Source organism: Camarhynchus parvulus, chromosome 2 (genome assembly GCF_901933205.1).
Source record: "Camarhynchus parvulus chromosome 2, STF_HiC, whole genome shotgun sequence".
Classification (NCBI taxonomy): domain Eukaryota; kingdom Metazoa; phylum Chordata; class Aves; order Passeriformes; family Thraupidae; genus Camarhynchus; species Camarhynchus parvulus.
The window spans coordinates 151,407,048-151,423,776 of NC_044572.1; the positions used below are offsets into that span (position 1 = coordinate 151,407,048).

The following is a 16,729-nucleotide window of genomic DNA, read 5'->3' on the forward strand; positions in this document are numbered from 1 at the left end:
TGGTCTGAGACATCGCTGCCCCGCGCCAGGACAGGGGGTTTTCCATGGGCCAGTCGGTGATTTTTTGCTGAGAGTCAGTTTTCTGGGGGTCACTTTGGGCTCAGCCAGCAGCTCTGCAGTGCACAGAGCAGGTGAAGGGACACCAGGGACCAGATGTACCCCCAGAGGCAGCAGGGTGAGATCTGGGAGCGATCCCAGCTGAAAAAGGTTTGGAAATTGAGGTGCACCACAGGAATTTAGAGGAGCTGCAGCCAAGCCAAAACCTGCAGGTACTGGTGGTGGCTGGAGCACAGGACAGACAGGGGGATCCTGGCCAGGGCAGCTCTGTCCGAGCTGGTGGGGATGGGCTGTCCCTGGGGGGACACAGACGTTCCAAACCTCCTCACTGTCCCCTGCCCCTCTGCCAGGATCTGGTGTGCCATGCCCACGGTCCCTGTGCTCTCCCCGCAGGTGCACCGTGCTGCAGGGGACACCGGAGATGGTGTGGAGGGCTCGCCGTGGGACAGGGAGGAGGTGGAGAGGTACGGGCACCGCCGGGCGCTGCCAGACGGGCAGTGCCAGCCATGCCCGGGTGTCCACACCCTGACGGGGGGGCTGCTGAACCCTTCACGGGCGTCCGGGCCGGCGCTGGGGCGGGGAGGGCGTGGGCTGGCTGTGCTGGGGCCAGCAGGGGGGGAGCGAGCTCAGGTGTGGCTGTGGCACACCTGGTGCAGGTGGGCAGCGAGCCCGGAGTTCGGGGCGGTGCAGGGACAGGGGACAGTGGCCGTGCCCCCACAGCCCGGTGTGTCTGTGCTCTCTCCCCAGAGCCTGCCTGCGCTCCGAGCAGAGGCTGGAGGTGCAGGAGCAGCTGCTCGCCCTGCGGCACTGGCTGGACGCCGTGGAGAAGCGGCTGCTGGCGCTGCCAGAGCCCGGCACGGCCCTGCAGGTAACGCCTGGCCCCGGGCCGTGCAGAGCCGGGCAGGACCAGCCCACGTCTGCACCGAGGCTGCTGAGGTCTCGGTCCTGGCAAGGCAGGAAGGCGCCTGGCCACAGCTGGCTGGGAGACCCTGCAGCACAGCCCTGCAGCCGTCCGGGGTCGGGTCTCCTGTGTCCGGCTCCCTGTCCCCAACCCAAGGGTGCTGCTGGCTTGGAGGGAGCCCCATGGCCCTGGAGGTGCTCAGGGTACCACGGCCTTGGAGCCCTGCTGGCCGCAGGGCCACCACCGGCACTGGTGGCACTGTCACCTGGGCATGGGACAGTGGCCAAACACCAGGGGTGTTCAGCTGGGCACAGGAGGTGTGAAGCTGAGCACAGTGGGTGTGTGGCTGTGCACAGGGTGTACAGCCAGGCACAGGGGGTGTGCCCCTGTCATGTCAGGTCAGATGCGTGCCCAGCACTGCCCGCAGAGCCGTGTGCTGCTGTGCCCCCTGCCCAGGCACGCAGCCGCAGCGGGAGCAGCGCAGTGGGGGCTGCCGGCCGCCCCCTCCTCGCCGCCCCTCGCCGGCTCCTTTTGTTGGAGGCCTGGCCGGCACACGGGCTCCCTCGGCACACATGACGGCACAAACTGAAAGGGCCATTCATCCCGGCCCCGGCGCAGACAAAGCCGAGGCCGCACAGAAACCCACCCGGCTCCCGGGATCTGAGGCTGTGCATTCCAGCCGCCCGCTCCCGCCCGGTGCCCCGCGCCGGGCTCCCCTGCCCGGGGCGCCCGTGCCACCCCGAGCCCGGTACCTGGGGCTGCGGAGCGTGCCGGGCGAGCTGCCGGCGGCCGCGGGGCCGGGGGTGGCGAGCGGCTCCGAGCTGCGTCTTCACCCCCTGCCCAGCTTCTCCCTGGCAGGTCCCGGCCGGGCTCTGTGGGCGCGGTGGGTGCCCGGAGTGCCGTGGGGCTCAGACCCCGCTGGGTGCCCGGCCCCTCGGTGCCAGCGGAGGAAGGCGCCAGAGCCGTGCGGGGAGGAGGATACCGAGCTGCTGCAGGACGGTGCGCAGCCACAGAGGCCCTGGCAGATGCTAATTCCCGGTAGCGTCTCTGGCAGCAGACAAAGCCCCCGGCCCCGCCGCCCGCCGCTCCCAGGAGACCCCAGGGAGCCCCATCCATCAGCGTGGCCGACGCGCCTGCAGCGGCCCCCCGGCTCCCGGGGCCCAGCGAGGGGCACCCGTGCGGCTCTGGGGGGCAGGATCCACTCCTGGGGGGCTCCCAGGGGCTGGGAGGCCGGGCCAGGGCAAGATGGGGATGGGGCTCACACCAGGGGCAGGAGCAGCCCCCGGCTGGGCACCTCCGGCTGTGCCCCGGTCCCTCCAGCACCCGGGGTGGCAGCGAGGGGGTTCTGGAGACCCAGGCCCGCAGCACCCTGGCTCTCAGGGTGGGATTCAGTTTAGCATCTCAGCAGCCCGGCCTGACCCCCCTCAAACCCAGCCCTGCTCCACTGAGCCCCCCGGGCCCCTGGCTGAGGGGTCCCTGCACCCAAAGAGCCCCAGGGAGCGGGGCCAAGCCCCTCAGGGACCGCAGCGGCCTGGGGGGCCAGAGCCGGGGGGGGGCTGCAGCCCCAGAGCGGGAGGGGCTGTGGGGCCGTGACACCGTGGGGCCATTCCACCGTGGGGCCGTGCCACCGTGGGGCCGTGCCACCGTGGGGCTGTGACACTGTGGGGCTGTGCTGTCCTGGGGCTCACAGGGAGGCAGCACAGCCTGGGCCGGTTCTGGTGCAGGCGCTGGTGTTGGTGTGGTTCCCGGTACTGGAGCAGGTGCTGGTGCCGGTGCAGGTGCTGAGGCAGGTGCAGGGGCAGCAGCAGGTGCCGGTGGGAGCACGGTGCCGGAGCAGGTGCCAGTGTTAGTGCTGGTGTCGGTACAGGTACTGGAGCAGGTGCTGGTGTTAGTGCTGGTGGCGGTGCTGGTGTCAGTACAGGTGTCGGTGTTAGTGCTGGTGTCGGTGTTGGTGCTGGTGTCAGTACAGGTGCCGGTGTTAGTGCTGGTGCTGGTGTCAGTGCTGGTGCCGGTGTCGGTGCCAGTGCCGCAGCAGGTGCTGGTGCCGGTCCTGGTGTCGGTGCAGGTGCTGATGTTAGCGCCGGTGCCAGTGGCGGTGTTGGTGCAGGTGCCGGTGTTGGTACTGGTGCCGGTGTTAGTGCCGGCGGCGGTGCCGGTGTCAGGTGCAGGTGCCGGTGTTAGTGCCGGTGTCGGTACAGGTGCCGGTGTTAGTGCTGGTGCCAGTGCCAGTGTTGATGCCGGTGCCGGTGTCGGTGCAGGTGCCGGTGTTGGTGCCGGTGCCGGTGCCAGTTCAGGTGCCGGGGGCAGCGCGGGGTGCGGGCTCTCGCCCCCCCGGGCGGCTCGGGGCGGGCGGTGGGCCGGCACCGCCCCTCCCCCGCGGGATGGCTGCGGGGCCCCGGGGGTTTCCCCGGTAACGGCGGCGATCGGCTCCCGGAGGGTTAACGGGGGCGGCGGCGTGTCCGGGGTCAGAGCAGCCCCGCCGAGCCCGGCGGTGCCGGTGCCAGGCTCTCCGCCCGGTGCCCCCCGCGCTCCCCCGCGCCGCGGGCGCGGCGCACAAAGGCGGCGGGGCCGGGGCGGCGGTAACGGGGACCGAGTCTCCCCCGCCGCCTCCCGCCCCGCTCCCCCGCACGGGCCGGGCCCCCCGGAGCGGTAACGGCGGCGGCGGCGCCCCCGGCCCGGCCCCATGGACGCCCGAAGCCGCCGAGGGGTGAGTGCGGGGCGGGGGCTCCGGGGCCGCGGCGTGCGCGGGGCCGGGCGGGGTCCGTGTCCCGCGTGTCCCGCGGCGCCACGGGGCGGGGGGCGCGGGTCGGGGTCTCCCCGGGTCACCCCGCGCAGCCCCGGAGACGCGGGGGGATGCGGTGGGGTGGGAGTGCGGTGCCCCGCGGGGCTGCACCCGCCGGGACCGTGCCGTGGGTGTGGGAGTGCGTGCCGTGACCGCGCACGGGGGTCGGGACCGTGCCGTGGGTGTGGGCGTGCGTGCCGTGACCGCGCACGGGGGTCGTGCCCGTGGCGTGCCCCGCGGCGGGTTGGGCCATGCGGGGGAGCTCAGGGTACCCCCGTACCCCGGTACCCAGGCCAAGGGCACGGCCAGGGTGGGTGCGTGTGGGCGCACGTGTGCTCCCCACGCGTGTGCAGGGCTGCTACAGGTGTGTCTCATGTCACGGCTGATGCAGGCGTGGAGGTCCTGTCCCTGACCAGCCCTCCACTCCGAGCAGGGGTGCGAGCGTGGGGTCTGCCTGTCGGGGAGTGTGTGCACACGGGTGGGAGTGAGTGTGCGGTGAGTGTGTGCGTGTGTTTGCACACGTGTGTGGTGTGTGTGCGTGTGTTTGCACACGTGTGTGGTGTGTGCGTGTGTTTGCACACGTGTGTTTGTGTGTACACACGTGCGCAGGGGCGTGTGCCCGGGGCCGGGTGCGGGGCCGGGGGCAGCAGCACTGCGGCTGCGGCGGGGGGGCTGCCGGGGGAGGGTCCTGCCGGGTCACGCCGGGGATTTATGGCTGCGGCAGGGCTCGCAGGCTGGGGCGGCCACCTGCCCGTCCCCCGCTCGGTGCCCCCCGTTCCCCGGGCAGATGCTCCTCTCCCGCGGCTCCTCGTTAATCCAACGGCGCAGGGCGATGCCGGGCGGGAGCATCTGCCTCTCCCCCGCTGCCACCGCCGCGTCCCCAGCCCAGACGCGTAGGACGGGCACCCTGGGCACCGCCTCGGGGTCCCCTCCCTCCGCCAGGCCCCGGTGACGGCCGTGTCCCCTGTCCCTGGCTCTTGGCAGCCCTTTGCTGGGGGACACCCAAGACCGGAGGGCGAGGTCGGGCAGCCCCGGCAGCACCGTGGAGTGAGGGGGTCGAGCCGAGCGCAGGCCGGCGGCATCTGGGGGTCCCGCAGTGGCCCCGGTAACGCGCATCCCCGGCTCATTGCAGGCCGGGATTTGAGGCGGGGGCCCGGCGCCCGCGCCATGGGGAACTCGGTGAGCCGGCCCAGCTGCCTGGGCGAGAAGAGCCGGCGGCCGGAGGAGCTCGGGCCGGAGCCGGGGCTGGACGCGGGGCAGCCAGCCGCCGGAGGCGTCGCGGAGGCCTGGCCGGGGCTGCTGGAGAAGGCGGCGGTGCCGGTGGAGAATGGCTGGAGCCCGGGGCCCGGCGTCACCCGGAGCCGGCCGGGCAGCCCGGTGCTGAGGCGCAGCCAGTCCGAGGTGGCCGTGCAGAACGGGGGTGCGGCTGCGGTCAGGGGGCAGGTGGGGGGCGCAGCCTGGACCCCCCCCCGGGCCGGCGCTCCCCGCAGCACCTGGTCCTGGAAGCCCGTCACTACCCGAGAGGTGACCGAGGTCACTGAGGTGACCGAGACCATCGTGACGGAGATCGTGGAGGTGACCGAGTACCCGGCGGGTGACAAGGGTGGCGAGCCCGTGGTCACCCGGACGGTCACCGTGCTGACGGAGTGCGTGGGGGAGCTCGCTGCTGCTGGACGCACGGATGGCACCGAGGTGACCGACGGACAGAGAGCCTTGCTGGGAGGGTGCTGTGCCAAGCCCTGTGCCACAGGGCTGCCCTCCAGCGGGGTTTTCTCCGCGGCGAGTCCTGGCCTTGGGCTCGTGTGGAGTCGCTGTCTGTGCCCCCGTGTGGGCTGGGCTGGTGGCACCGCTCGTGCTGGGCACTCAGCCTGGCGCTGTAGGACAGGGAGCTCCCTTCCCTCCGCTCTGGCTGGAGGGGCCCATGGGTCTGGAGGGATCCAAACGGCACCGGGTGTGCAGCCCCTGCTTTGGGAGCCCTGTGGAGGACGCCAGGGAGGACCCCAGGGGCTGGACAGGGTCCTGGTGTCACCGGTGTCACCTCGGGGAGAGGGCATGGTGTGGGGGCTGCTGCCCAGCCCCACGGCTGCCCTCCACCTGCCCACACGGGCGGCTCAGCCACCTCTCCCCACAGGTGTCCCCAAGGGCTGTGCCCGTCCCAGAGGAGGCAGCGGAGCGGGGCCAGGAGCCCCTGGAGCGGCTGCTGGCCTGGGTGGCCGACATGGAGGAGCTGGTGAGCAACCAGAAGCCGCCGTCGGCGGAGGCCAAGGTGGTGAAGGCGCAGCTGGAGGAGCAGAAGGTCAGCAGGGCCGGCCGGCGTGTCCCGCCAACGCGTGCCCGTGCGGGGATTAGGGGGCCGGGGCTCCAGCCCAGGGCTGGGCCGGGGTGGGAGGGGCGCACAGGAGTGCCAGCGCGGTGTCCCCGGTCCCTGCAGCTCCCTGGGTTCCAGGGTTTGAGGGGTGCACAGGAGTGCCCAGCATGGTGTCCGCGGTCCCTGCAGCTCCCTGGGTTCCAGCCCAGGGCTGTGCCGGGGTTTGAGGGGTGCACGGGAGTCCCCAGCGCGCTGTCCCCCATCCCTGCAGCTCCTGAAGCGCCTGCTGGAGGAGCGGAGGCCGCGTGTGGAGCTCGTCCTGCAGGACAGACTGACGGCACAGGGCTCGGGCACGGCGGCGCCCGAGGGCAGCGCCGGCCTCTTCAGCCTCGGGGAGAGGTGGGACAAGCTGATGCAGGAGGCTGAAGCCAGGTGGGTCAGGGGCCAGGCCTCATCACTGGGCTGGCATCCCCGTCCTGTCCCCCACACGGAGTCTCTGTGACACCCTGATGTCCCTGTGCTCTGCCCCACCGGCACTGGGGCCACCACGATGGAGGGACCGTCCCTGTCACATGTGTCCCTGTGCTGGGGCTGCACAGGAGCAGCGGCCCCAGGGCTGCACGGACAGTCTGTCACAAAGCCCTTCCCGCTGCCCCCTCTGTGGGGACACTGTTCCCCTCTGTGGGGCACTGGCCTTGCTGTGGGGACACTGTTCCCCTCTGTGGGGACACTGCCCCCTCTGTGGGGACACTGCCCCCTCTGTGGGGACACTGTTCCCCTCTGTGGGGACAGTGGCCTTGCTGTGCCCCTCGTTTCAGGGCAGCACGGGGCGTGGGCACCCTGCTGAGGGGGAGAGGGGGCTTTGCTGGCCCGGCACTGTCGCTGCCCGGCTCACCTGCCCTCCTGGCGCAGGTACGGCTGCCTGGAGCGGATCCTGCCGGCAGCCCAGGGCTTCCAGGAGGCCGTGGATGCCTTCCAGGAGTGGCTTGGTGCCACAGAGCGGCAGCTGGCCCAGCTCTGGCGTGCTGACGGCTGCGTGGGCCGCGTGCAGGACGCCCACCAGCAGACCCAGGTGGGCGCAGGTTGGGCGTGGGGTGGGCACAGGGTGGACACGGGCACTTGTGTCATCGCTGGTCACTGCTACAGGCCCTCTGTGAGGAGATCCGCGGGCGGCTGGGGGAGCTGGATGGCGCCCTGGAGAGCGGGCAGCGCGTCCTGGAGCTGGTGACAGGTGAGTGGCGATGGCTGGGAGGGGTGGCCACAGGGACTCGGGATGGGATGAGCACACACAGCGGCAGCCCAGGCCAGCAAGGGGGCCCTGGGCACTGGGGGTCTTTGGGGCGTGCTGCTCCCCACTGGGAGCCGTGCTGTGGTGTGAGGGGGCAGGCAGCACCCCAGGGGATGCAGAGGGGACAGGACAGAGCCTGTGGGCACAGCCGTGGTGGGACAGGGTTCAGTGGCGAGGTGGGTCTTGCTGGCAGAGGGATGAGAGGCCAGAGCTGGGTCTGGGAGCAGGAGGAGCAGGGGTAGGAGAGGGGAAAGGCCGGGACAGAGTGATTGCCACGCTGCTGGGAGCTGTCGGTGTGGCCAGTTCCATGCCCAGGGGTGCCAGTGCGGTGGCACTGATGGCGGTGTCACGCTGCCACAGGGGAGGAGGCCCAGCTGACGCAGGAGAAGATGGAGTCACTGAGGATGCGGTACCTCATCGTGGGCCAGAGCAGCGCTGACACTGCTCACCGGCTGGGGCAGACCCTGGAGGCCTCGTCTCGCCTGGGCACGGCCCCTGAGGACCTGGCACTGTGGCTGAGCCGCATGGAGAAGGAGCTGGGCGAGCAGGAGAGCCAGCAGGATGGCCAGGAGCCCTCAGTCACTGCCAGTGACAGGGAGAAGGTGTGGGACACTGGGCTCCCCGAGCCCCTCACCATTCCCAGCGTCGGTCCCACTGCATTCACACCCTCCCTGGCTGACGTCTGTCCCTCTGCTGCAGTTTGAGCAGGTCCTGGAGTCCCAGTTCAGCCGTGTGGCCGGGCTGGCTGAGCGGCTGGAGGAGATCGGCCGCGTGCAGCTGGATGCTGAGTCTCTCCGCTCGCAGCTCTCTGAGCAGAAGGTGGGTCTGCAGCAGTGCCCAGGGGTCCCGGGGGCACTGGCTTGGCATCCCCATCCGTGCCAGGAGCTGGCACCCACCTGTGGCTCCATTCCAGCTGCTCTCTGCTGAGATCCTGCATTGCCGGGGCCTGGTTGAGCGTCTGCTGGGGTTCTCGGAGCCGCTGCTGCGCTGCTGCCCCGAGCCGCTGCGGCAGCGCCTTCAGGTGAGCTGCGAGGGTGCCAGGGGATATTGCCAGCACCCAGGGGTGGCTGTGCCCTGTGTGGTGACTCCCCGTCCCCGCAGCCGTCGGTGCAGGCGCTGCGGGAGCGCACGGAGCAGCTGTCTCTGCGCAGCGGTGCCTGTGCCGTGCAGCTGGAGCACGCCCAGTCCCTGCTCACCCAGTTCTCCGAGGCCCTCGAGGAGCTGCTGCCCTGGCTGGAGGAGACGCAGGCCCTGGGGGTGCAGCTCTCGCCCAACGCCATCAGCTACGAGGCCTTCAAGGAGCAGCAGGCGCTGCTGCAGGTGTGGGCAGGGGCAAAAGGGACTGGCGCGGCCACCCCGCAGGTGGGAGCGGTGACGGGATGGGGGTGGCACCGCCGTGGGGACCATCGGGCTGGGACACCCGGCAAACAGGAGCCCTCTGGGAGCAGCACCGGGTGCAGCAGCGCATCCCCGTGGGGTGAATCCCACGGGGCACATCCCGCCCCAATGCACCCCCCCGGCTCTTCCCCGCTGCCAGAGCCTGCGGGAGGCCATCGCCGAGCACCGGCCGCTGGTGGGGAAGCTGCAGCGCGTGTCGGCGCAGCTGCTGGAGCTGAGCCCCGAGCAGGGAGCCCCGTTCCAGCGGCGCTGGCAGGAGCTGGAGGAGCAGTACGGCCGCGTCCGCGAGCGTGTGCGCCAGGCGGCGGCTCTGCTGGAGGATGCCCTGCCGCGATACAGCCAGGTATGGACACCGCTGCCCGGCTGGGGCGCATCCCCGGGGCCGTACCCTCGAGTCACCGGGCCGCTCCGCAGCTCTCGGAGCGCATGGACCTGCTGCTGGAGTGCCTGGAGCGGCTGCAGAGCCGGCTGCAGAGCCAGCCCCCCGTCCGCGGCGACGCGGCCCACCTGAGGGAGCAGATCCGGGAGAACAGCCTGGCCCTGGGCGAGCTGGAGAAGCTCGGGGTGGCCCTGGAGGGGATCCGAGCACAGGGCGAGGAGCTGCTGGCCACCGTGCAGGCGGTCAGCTCCGACGCCGCGGACAGAGGTACCGGCACGGAGGGGTGGGCACAGCCTGGCCGGCCGGACATCCGTGTCCCTGTCAGGGCTGTGTGAGGGTGCTGGGGCCCTCGCAGCACCCCGATCCCCGACCTGCTGTGCCCCGCAGGGATCCAGGAGCGCACAGCACAGCTGCTCTCACAGTGGGGCTGCCTGCGGGGCCGCTGCCAGGAGCGGGAGCGGTGGCTTCGGGAGCTGCTGGCGCTGGCCGAGCGCTTCTGGCATGGCCTGTCTGAGCTGGCCGTGGCGCTCAGTGACACCCAGCAGCTGGTGCTGGGGCTGGAGGAGGCCGGCGGCGAGCCCGAGGCCATCCGCACGCGGCTGCGCACGATGCAGGTACGGCTGGGCTGGGGCTTGGTGGGCAGTGCCATGACATGGGCAGCCTCTGGTGTGGGCAGTGCCCTGGGCAGCCCCTGGTGAGGGCAGTGCCCTGGTGTGGGCAGTGCCCTGGTGTGGGCAGCCCCTGGTGAGGGCAGTGCCCTGGTGTGGGCAGCCCTGAGCCCCATGCCCTGGGCAGCCCCTGGTGTGGGCAGTGCCCTGGCGTGGGCAGCCCTGAGCCCCATGCCCTGGGCAGCCCCTGGTGTGGGCAGTGCCCTGGTGTGGGCAGCCCTGAGCCCCATGCCCTGGGCAGCCCCTGGTGTGGGCAGTGCCCTGGTGTGGGCAGTGCCCTGGGCAGCCCCTGGTGTGGGCAGCCCTGAGCCCCGTGCCCTGCGCAGGCTCTGCGGGAGGAGATCGACGCGCTGCAGGGTGAGCTGGACACGCTGGGCAGCCTGGGCGTGGAGCTGATGGCCTCCTGCGGGGACCCCGACAAGCCCGATGTCACCAAGAGCCTGGACGATGTGAGTGTCCTCGGGGCTGGCGTCAGGGAGGGACATCCTGGGGGCGTGGGGATGCTGCTTGTGGGGGTGGCGTGTCCCCAATGCCCAGCAGTGCCACTGACCCCCGCACCCCAGACCCCCACTCGGTGCCACTGACCCCCACACAGCTCCTGTGCCCCAGCACTCCCGTGGTGTCTCCAGGCCTGGATGTCCATGTGGTGCCACCCCCATGCCCCTGGCACTAGTGACCCCAACACCCTGTACCCCCGGGGCACTGCTGACCCCCGTGCCCTGTCCATCCTGTCCCCCACGTCCCATCCCCCTGTGCCCCAACCCTGCTGTGCCCCCACTGACCCCTATGCCCTGTCCACCCTGTCCCCCCGTGCCCGGCCCCGCTGTGCCCCCACTGACCCCCGTGCCCTGTCAACCTGTCCCCCACATCCCCCTGTGCCCCAGCCCCACTGTGCCCCCACTGACCCCTGTGCCCTGTCCACTCTGTCCCCCATGTCCTGTCCTCCTGCACCCTGGCACCACTGTGGCACCACTGACCCCCGTGCCCTGTCCACCCTGTCCCCCACATCCCGTCCCCCTGCACCCCAGCCCTGCTGTGGCACCACTGACCCCTGTGCCCTGTCCACGCTGTCCCCCCGTGCCCGGCCCCGCTGTGCCCCCACTGACCCCCGTGCCCGGTGCAGCTCTACTCCTCCTGGCACAGCCTGAGCCGGGTGTGGACGGAGCGGAACGGGCGCCTCGAGGAGCAGCTCCAGGCCGCCCTCAGCTACCAGGACACCATGCAGGTGGGTCTGGGGGCAGATCCCCCGTGCAGGATCACCCTGTGTCACCCTCCTGTCCCCGCTCAGGGGTCTGGGGGACCACGGGGCCACCACGGGCGCCCCAACCCCGCGTGTTCCCTGTGCCCAGCGGCTGCTGGAGTGGCTGGACGCGGCCGAGCTGCGCATCGCCGAGGAGTTCCTGGTGGGCGGCGACCTGGACGTGGTGCAGCAGCAGCTGGCCGAGCTCAAGGTGCTGAGATGTTCCACACTGTGCAGTGCCGTGCCAAACCGTGCTGTGCCATGCCAAACTGTGCCATGCCAAACTGTGGTGTGCCATGCTAGGCTGTGTGGTGCTGTGCCAAACTGTGCTGTGCCACGCCTGGCTGCGCTGTGCCGCACCAAATCATGATGTGCTGTGCCAGGCTGTGCCATGCCGCGCTAAAGAGTGCTGTGCCATGCCAAACCGTGCTGGGCCGTGCTGTGCCGTGCCTGGCCATGCTGTGCTGTGCCAAACCATGCTGTGCTGCACTGGGCTGTGCTGTGCTGTGCCAAACTGTGCTGTGCCATGCTGGGCCATGCTCTGCCAAACCATGCTGTGCCATGGCAAACTGTGCCATGCCAGTCTGTGCTGTGCCATGCCATGCTGTGCCAGGCTGTGCTGTGCCATGCCAAACTGTGCTGTGTCACGTCTGGCTGTGCTGTTTCGCACCAAACCATGCTGTGCCATGCCAAACCGTGCTGTGCCAAGCCTAGCTGTGCTGTGCCATGCCAGGCCGTGCTATGCCATGCCCACATCCCTGGGGCTGGCAGGGGCAGGGAGGGCAGCGGGTGCTCCAGGCAGAGGTGGGATTGGGATGGCACCTTGGACAGTGCCCGTGCCCCGGTACACTCGGTGGCCAAGCACGGCCTGGGGTGGCCAGGCCCTGTCCCCCACGAGTCCCTGAGGTGGCTGGGCACCCCCAGAGCAGCAGATCAGGCCCCAGGTGCCTGTGCTGTGCCCTGTGGTGCCCTGGGGTCAGGCTGACCCTGTTACCAGCCGGTGCCACCTGGCAGGAGTTCAAGCGGGAGCTGTACCAGTGCAAGGTGGACGTGGAGAGCCTGCGGCACCAGGGGGGCGCGGGGCAGGGGGACCCCCCGGGCACGCTCTGCGACTTCCGCCAGCGATGGGACCACCTGGAGGAGGAGATCGTCAGCAGACAGGTGGGCAGGGGCACGGGGGGCATGGGGGGCACAGGGAGATTGGCAGCATGCAGGTGGGTAGGGGGCATGGGGGGCACAGGGCAGAGCTGGCAAGACAGGTGAGTGCCGTGAATGTGCTGAGTGGGCACTGGGTGGGTGCCCAGGGCTGTGTGGGCACTCTGTGGGCACTGGGTGAGTGCCAGGGCCAGGTGGGCACTGGGTAGACGCTGGGTGGGCTGCCCAGGACCATATGGGCACTGTGTGTGTGCCGGGTGCTCTGTGGGCACTGGTTGGGCAGTGGGTGGGTGTCCAGGGCCGAGTGGGCAATGGGTGGGCACTGGGTGCTCTGTGGGTGCTGGATGGGCACTGGGTGTGTGCTGGGTGCTCTGTGGGCACCGAGTGGGCACTGGGTGGGTGCTCAGGGCCATATGGGCAGTGATTGGGCACCGGGTGTGTGCTGGGTGCTCTGTGGGCACTGGGTGGGCACTGGGTGAGTGCCAGGGCCATATGGGCACTTTGAATGTGCCAGGTGCTCTGTGGGCACTGGGTGTGTGCCAGGTGCTCTGTGGGCACTGGGTGGGCACTCGGCGTGTGCCAGGTGCTCTGTGGGCACCCAGGGCGGTGTGGGCACTGGGTGGGCAGTGGGTGGGCACCCAGGGCCGTGTAGCCTGCCCTCGCCACCCCCGACACCGCGGCTCCCTCCTGCAGCACCAGCTGGAGGCGGCGCTGCTGGGGCTGGGGCAGTTCCACACCCAGCTGGCCGAGCTGCTGCAGTGGCTGAGCCGCACCGGGGAGCAGCTGCGCGGCCCCGCGCCCCTGCGGCCCGACCTGCAGAGCTGCGAGATCGAGCTGGCCAAGCACAAGGTGAGCCTGCGCCGGGGCCGGGGGACACGCGGGCACAGCCACAGGGGTTGGGTGTCCTGGGGGTCCTGGCTGGGGTGGCACCCCCAGGGTTGGTGTCCTGGCCGTGGTGACACCCTTAGGGTGGGTGTCCTGGCCTGGGTGGCACCCCCAGGGTTGGTGTCCTGGTCAAGGTGGGTGTTCTGGCCATGGTGGCACCCCAGGGTGGATGTCCTGGCCGTGGTGGCACCCCAGGCTGTGTGTCCTGGCTTTGGTGACACCCCGGGCTGGGTGTCCTGGTCAGGGTTGGTGTCCTGGCTTTGGGGGCACCCCAGGCTGTGTGTCCTGGCTTTGGTGACACCCCGGGCTGGGTGTCCTGGCCCCAGGGCGCTGCCTGGCCCCACCTCGGGTGCAGCTGCAGCAGCAGCAGGGCCGGGCAGGCTCCAGCGCGGAGCCGCGTCCCCTCCCTCGGTGACAGCACGGGAGGAATGAGCTGTCCCAGTGCCCGCCCCGTGCCACAGCCCCGTGCCCGGGCACGCTCCTGACGTGCCTGACGCGGGCGAGGCTGCGAGGGCCGGGCTGTCCCTGCTCCGGGGGGGCCGTGCAAAGGGGTCCCTGTCCCCCCTGCCACTGCCCTCTGCCCCTGTTCCCACTGCCCCTGTCCCCCTGCCCCTGTCCCCCCTGCCCCTGTCCCTCTACCCCTGTCCCCTCTGCCCCTGTCCCTCTGCCCCTGTCCCTCTGCCCCTGTCCCTCTGCCCCTGTCCCCCCTGCCCCTGTCCCTCTACCCCTGTCCCCTCTGCCGCTGCCCACTGTGCCTATCCCCACTGCCCCTGTCACCCTGCCCCTGTCCCCTCCCCCCCTGCTGCTGCCCACTGTCCCTGTCCCACTGCCCCTGTCCCTCTACCCCTGTCCCCTCTGCCGCTGCCCACTGTCCCTGCCCTCTGCCCCTGTCCCCTCTGGCCCTGTCCCCTCTAGCCCTGTCCCCCCTGCCCCTGTCCCCACTGCCCCTGTCCCCCCTGCTCCTGTCCCACTGCCCCTGTCCCCCCTGCCACTGCCCACTGTGCCTATCCCCACTGCCCCACCCTGCCCCTGTCACCCTGCCCCTGTCACCCTGCCCCTGTCCCCCCTGCTGCTGCCCACTGCCCCTGTCCCTCTGCCCCTGTCCCTCTGCCCCTGTCCCCTCTGCCCGTGCCCCACTGCCACGAATCGCAAATCCTGTGCCTCGGCCCTGCCCTACACCCTGGCACCAGCCTGGAGGCACCCATGGGTGCTATCCCTGCCCAGCGTGGCACCCCCTGCACCCAGGGCTGTGGTGGCAACAGTGCTGGGGGCAGCAGAGCTGTCCCGGGGTGAGGGGCTTTAGGAATGCGGGGTGTGATTGTCCCTGCCGGGTATAGGGGCTGTAGGAATGCGGGGTGTGGGTGTCCCTGCCAGGTTTAGGGGCTGTAGGAATGCGGGGTGTGGGTGTCCCTGCCAGGTTTAGGGGCTGTAGGAATGCGGGGTGTGGGTGTCCCTGCTGGGTTTAGGGGTTTTGGGAATGCGGGGTGTGGGTGTCCCTGCCGGGTTTAGGGGCTGTAGGAATGCAGGGTGTGGGTGTCCCTGCCGGGTTTAGGGGCTGTAGGAATGGGGGTGTGGGTGTCCCTGCCGGGTTTAGGGGCTGTAGGAATGGGGGTGTGGGTGTCCCTGCCGGGTTTAGGGGCTGTAGGAATGGGGGTGTGGGTGTCCCTGCCGGGTTTAGGGGCTGTAGGAATGGGGGGTGTGGGTGTCCCTGCCAGGTTTAGGGGCTGTAGGAATGCGGGTGTGGGTGTCCCTGCCAGGTTTAGGGGCTGTAGGAATGCGGGTGTGGGTGTCCCTGCCGGGTTTAGGGGCTTTGGGAATGGGGGTGTGGGTGTCCCTGCCGGGTTTAGGGGCTGTAGGAATGCGGGTGTGGGTGTCCCTGCCCGGCCCCAGCTGTGACCCTGCCGCTCCCTGCCAGGTGCTGCGCACCGATGTGATGTCGCACGCCCGCACGGTGCAGTCGGTGACCGAGGCCGGGCAGGGGCTGCTGCTCTCCAGCCTGGGCGAGAGCGTGGAGGGGCTGCAGCGCAGCCTGCAGCAGCTGGAGCAGCACTGGGAGCTGGTGCGCAGCGAGACCGAGAGCCGGCAGCTGGAGCTGGAGAACAACCTCAGCCAGGTACGGCCGTGGCACCGCGGCGCCCCACGTTGGGCGCCAAGCTATTGGGATTAAATTCCAATATGGCCGGATGGAACGGGCCTGGGCTCATCTGGCCCTTGCTGCTTGACCAAGGGCAGCAGCTGTGGTGGCTTCACCTCAGAGACACCTTTGGCTGGCTGGATGCTGCAGCTGGGTGCTTGGAACAAGGCCAGGCTTGCAGGAGCTCAAGTTTACCTCTGGCAGAGAGGCCTCAAGGCGAGGGGAAGGAAAAGGAGACGGGTTCTGCTGGAGGGTTTCGATCCAGAGCTTTATTCCTGGCCCACAGCCTCTGAATGCAGCAACAGCTCCAACAGCACGACCGAACTGCGTGGTTGCTGTGTCTTTTAACCTCAGGGAGAGGGGGAGGGAAGGGGCAGGAATCCCACCGACCAGGTAAGGGGGGGAAGTCTCAGGGGACAAACGACACCTGGATGGCCCAATGTCCCCAGGGCTGAGAGGCATCTTCTGAACTTCACCAATCACACGAGGCCCTTTCTAGAATGCCAAGATTGACAGACAGCACTCAGCAGGGGCAAGGGGAGGGGAAGGGAGAGGGTATTGGCACATCTGGGGAAAGAACTGGGATGACTGAAACAGGCAATTACATCACACTGCAACCAGCCAGCGCTGAGCCGGCGCTGAGCCCCGCCTCGCCCCCAGGTGCAGGACATCACGCTGGAGATCACGGAGCTGCTGCAGTGGCTGGAGCAGGTGGAGCTGCAGCTCTTCTGCTCCAAACCGGCCTGGGGCCACCCGGATGCCACCAAAGAGAAGCTGAACGCACACCTGGTGAGAGCCAGAGCCAGCCTGGTTCTGCTGGAGGACCGGCCCCTGTGGTCTGTTGGTCTCTTGGGGCGGATGTGTGACCCAGGTCCACCCTTCTCCACTCTGCTGGGCCAGGATCCTTCTCTGCTGCCTCCTCTCCCCAGCCAGGCAGAGCCTGGTGCCCCTCCCTCAGCTGCTCCAGCTCAGAGCAGGAGCCATCCTTGTCCTTGTCCCTCGCCCTGAACCTGTTCCTGTCCCCGTCCACATCCCACATCCCCCTGCTGTCCCTTCATCCCCTCTCCCTGTTCACTGTGGCTGTCTCCCTTGTCCCCATCCCCATCCCTGCCCCCTGTCTGCTTTACCTGACCCCTCCACATCCCCATCCCTGTCTCCAGCCCCATTCCCCTCCCTGTCCCCATGCCCGTTCCCATCCCTATCGTCTGTTCCCATCCCCATTCCCATCCCCATCCTCTGTTTCCATCCCTGTTCCCATCCCCATTCCCAACCCCATCCCCGTCCCTATTCCCATCCCCACCCCGTTCCCATCCTCAATCCCCAACCTGCCTGCCCCATTCTCATCTCCACCCCTGTTCCCATTCCCAGTCCCATCCCCGTTCCCATCCCTGTTCCCATCCCCGTTCCCATCCCTGTTCCCATCCCCATTCCCATCCCTCTCCCCATCCCCATTCCCATGCACATCCCTGTTCCCGTTTCCATCCCCATCCCTGTCCCCTGTCTGCTTTACCTGACTCCTCCACATCCCCATCCC

At 69.8% G+C, this 16,729-nt stretch overlaps 1 protein-coding gene across 1 annotated transcript in view; it reads left to right on the forward strand.

Annotated features, from left to right (window-relative positions):
• Window positions 1–16,729, forward strand: part of PLEC (plectin) — a 78,630-nt gene that overhangs the window by 40,084 nt on the left and 21,817 nt on the right. Inside the window, 26 exon segments of the mRNA XM_030964884.1 lie at window positions 451–713; window positions 805–925; window positions 1,357–1,841; window positions 2,649–2,772; window positions 2,826–3,115; window positions 3,217–3,368; window positions 3,606–3,665; window positions 4,873–5,432; window positions 5,872–6,036; window positions 6,320–6,480; window positions 6,961–7,120; window positions 7,195–7,279; window positions 7,697–7,938; window positions 8,036–8,155; window positions 8,250–8,357; window positions 8,438–8,656; window positions 8,874–9,077; window positions 9,149–9,380; window positions 9,501–9,727; window positions 10,108–10,230; window positions 10,905–11,006; window positions 11,131–11,232; window positions 12,036–12,182; window positions 12,870–13,025; window positions 14,977–15,174; window positions 15,856–15,984. Coding sequence (XP_030820744.1) covers window positions 451–713; window positions 805–925; window positions 1,357–1,841; window positions 2,649–2,772; window positions 2,826–3,115; window positions 3,217–3,368; window positions 3,606–3,665; window positions 4,873–5,432; window positions 5,872–6,036; window positions 6,320–6,480; window positions 6,961–7,120; window positions 7,195–7,279; window positions 7,697–7,938; window positions 8,036–8,155; window positions 8,250–8,357; window positions 8,438–8,656; window positions 8,874–9,077; window positions 9,149–9,380; window positions 9,501–9,727; window positions 10,108–10,230; window positions 10,905–11,006; window positions 11,131–11,232; window positions 12,036–12,182; window positions 12,870–13,025; window positions 14,977–15,174; window positions 15,856–15,984 — 4,935 coding nt within the window.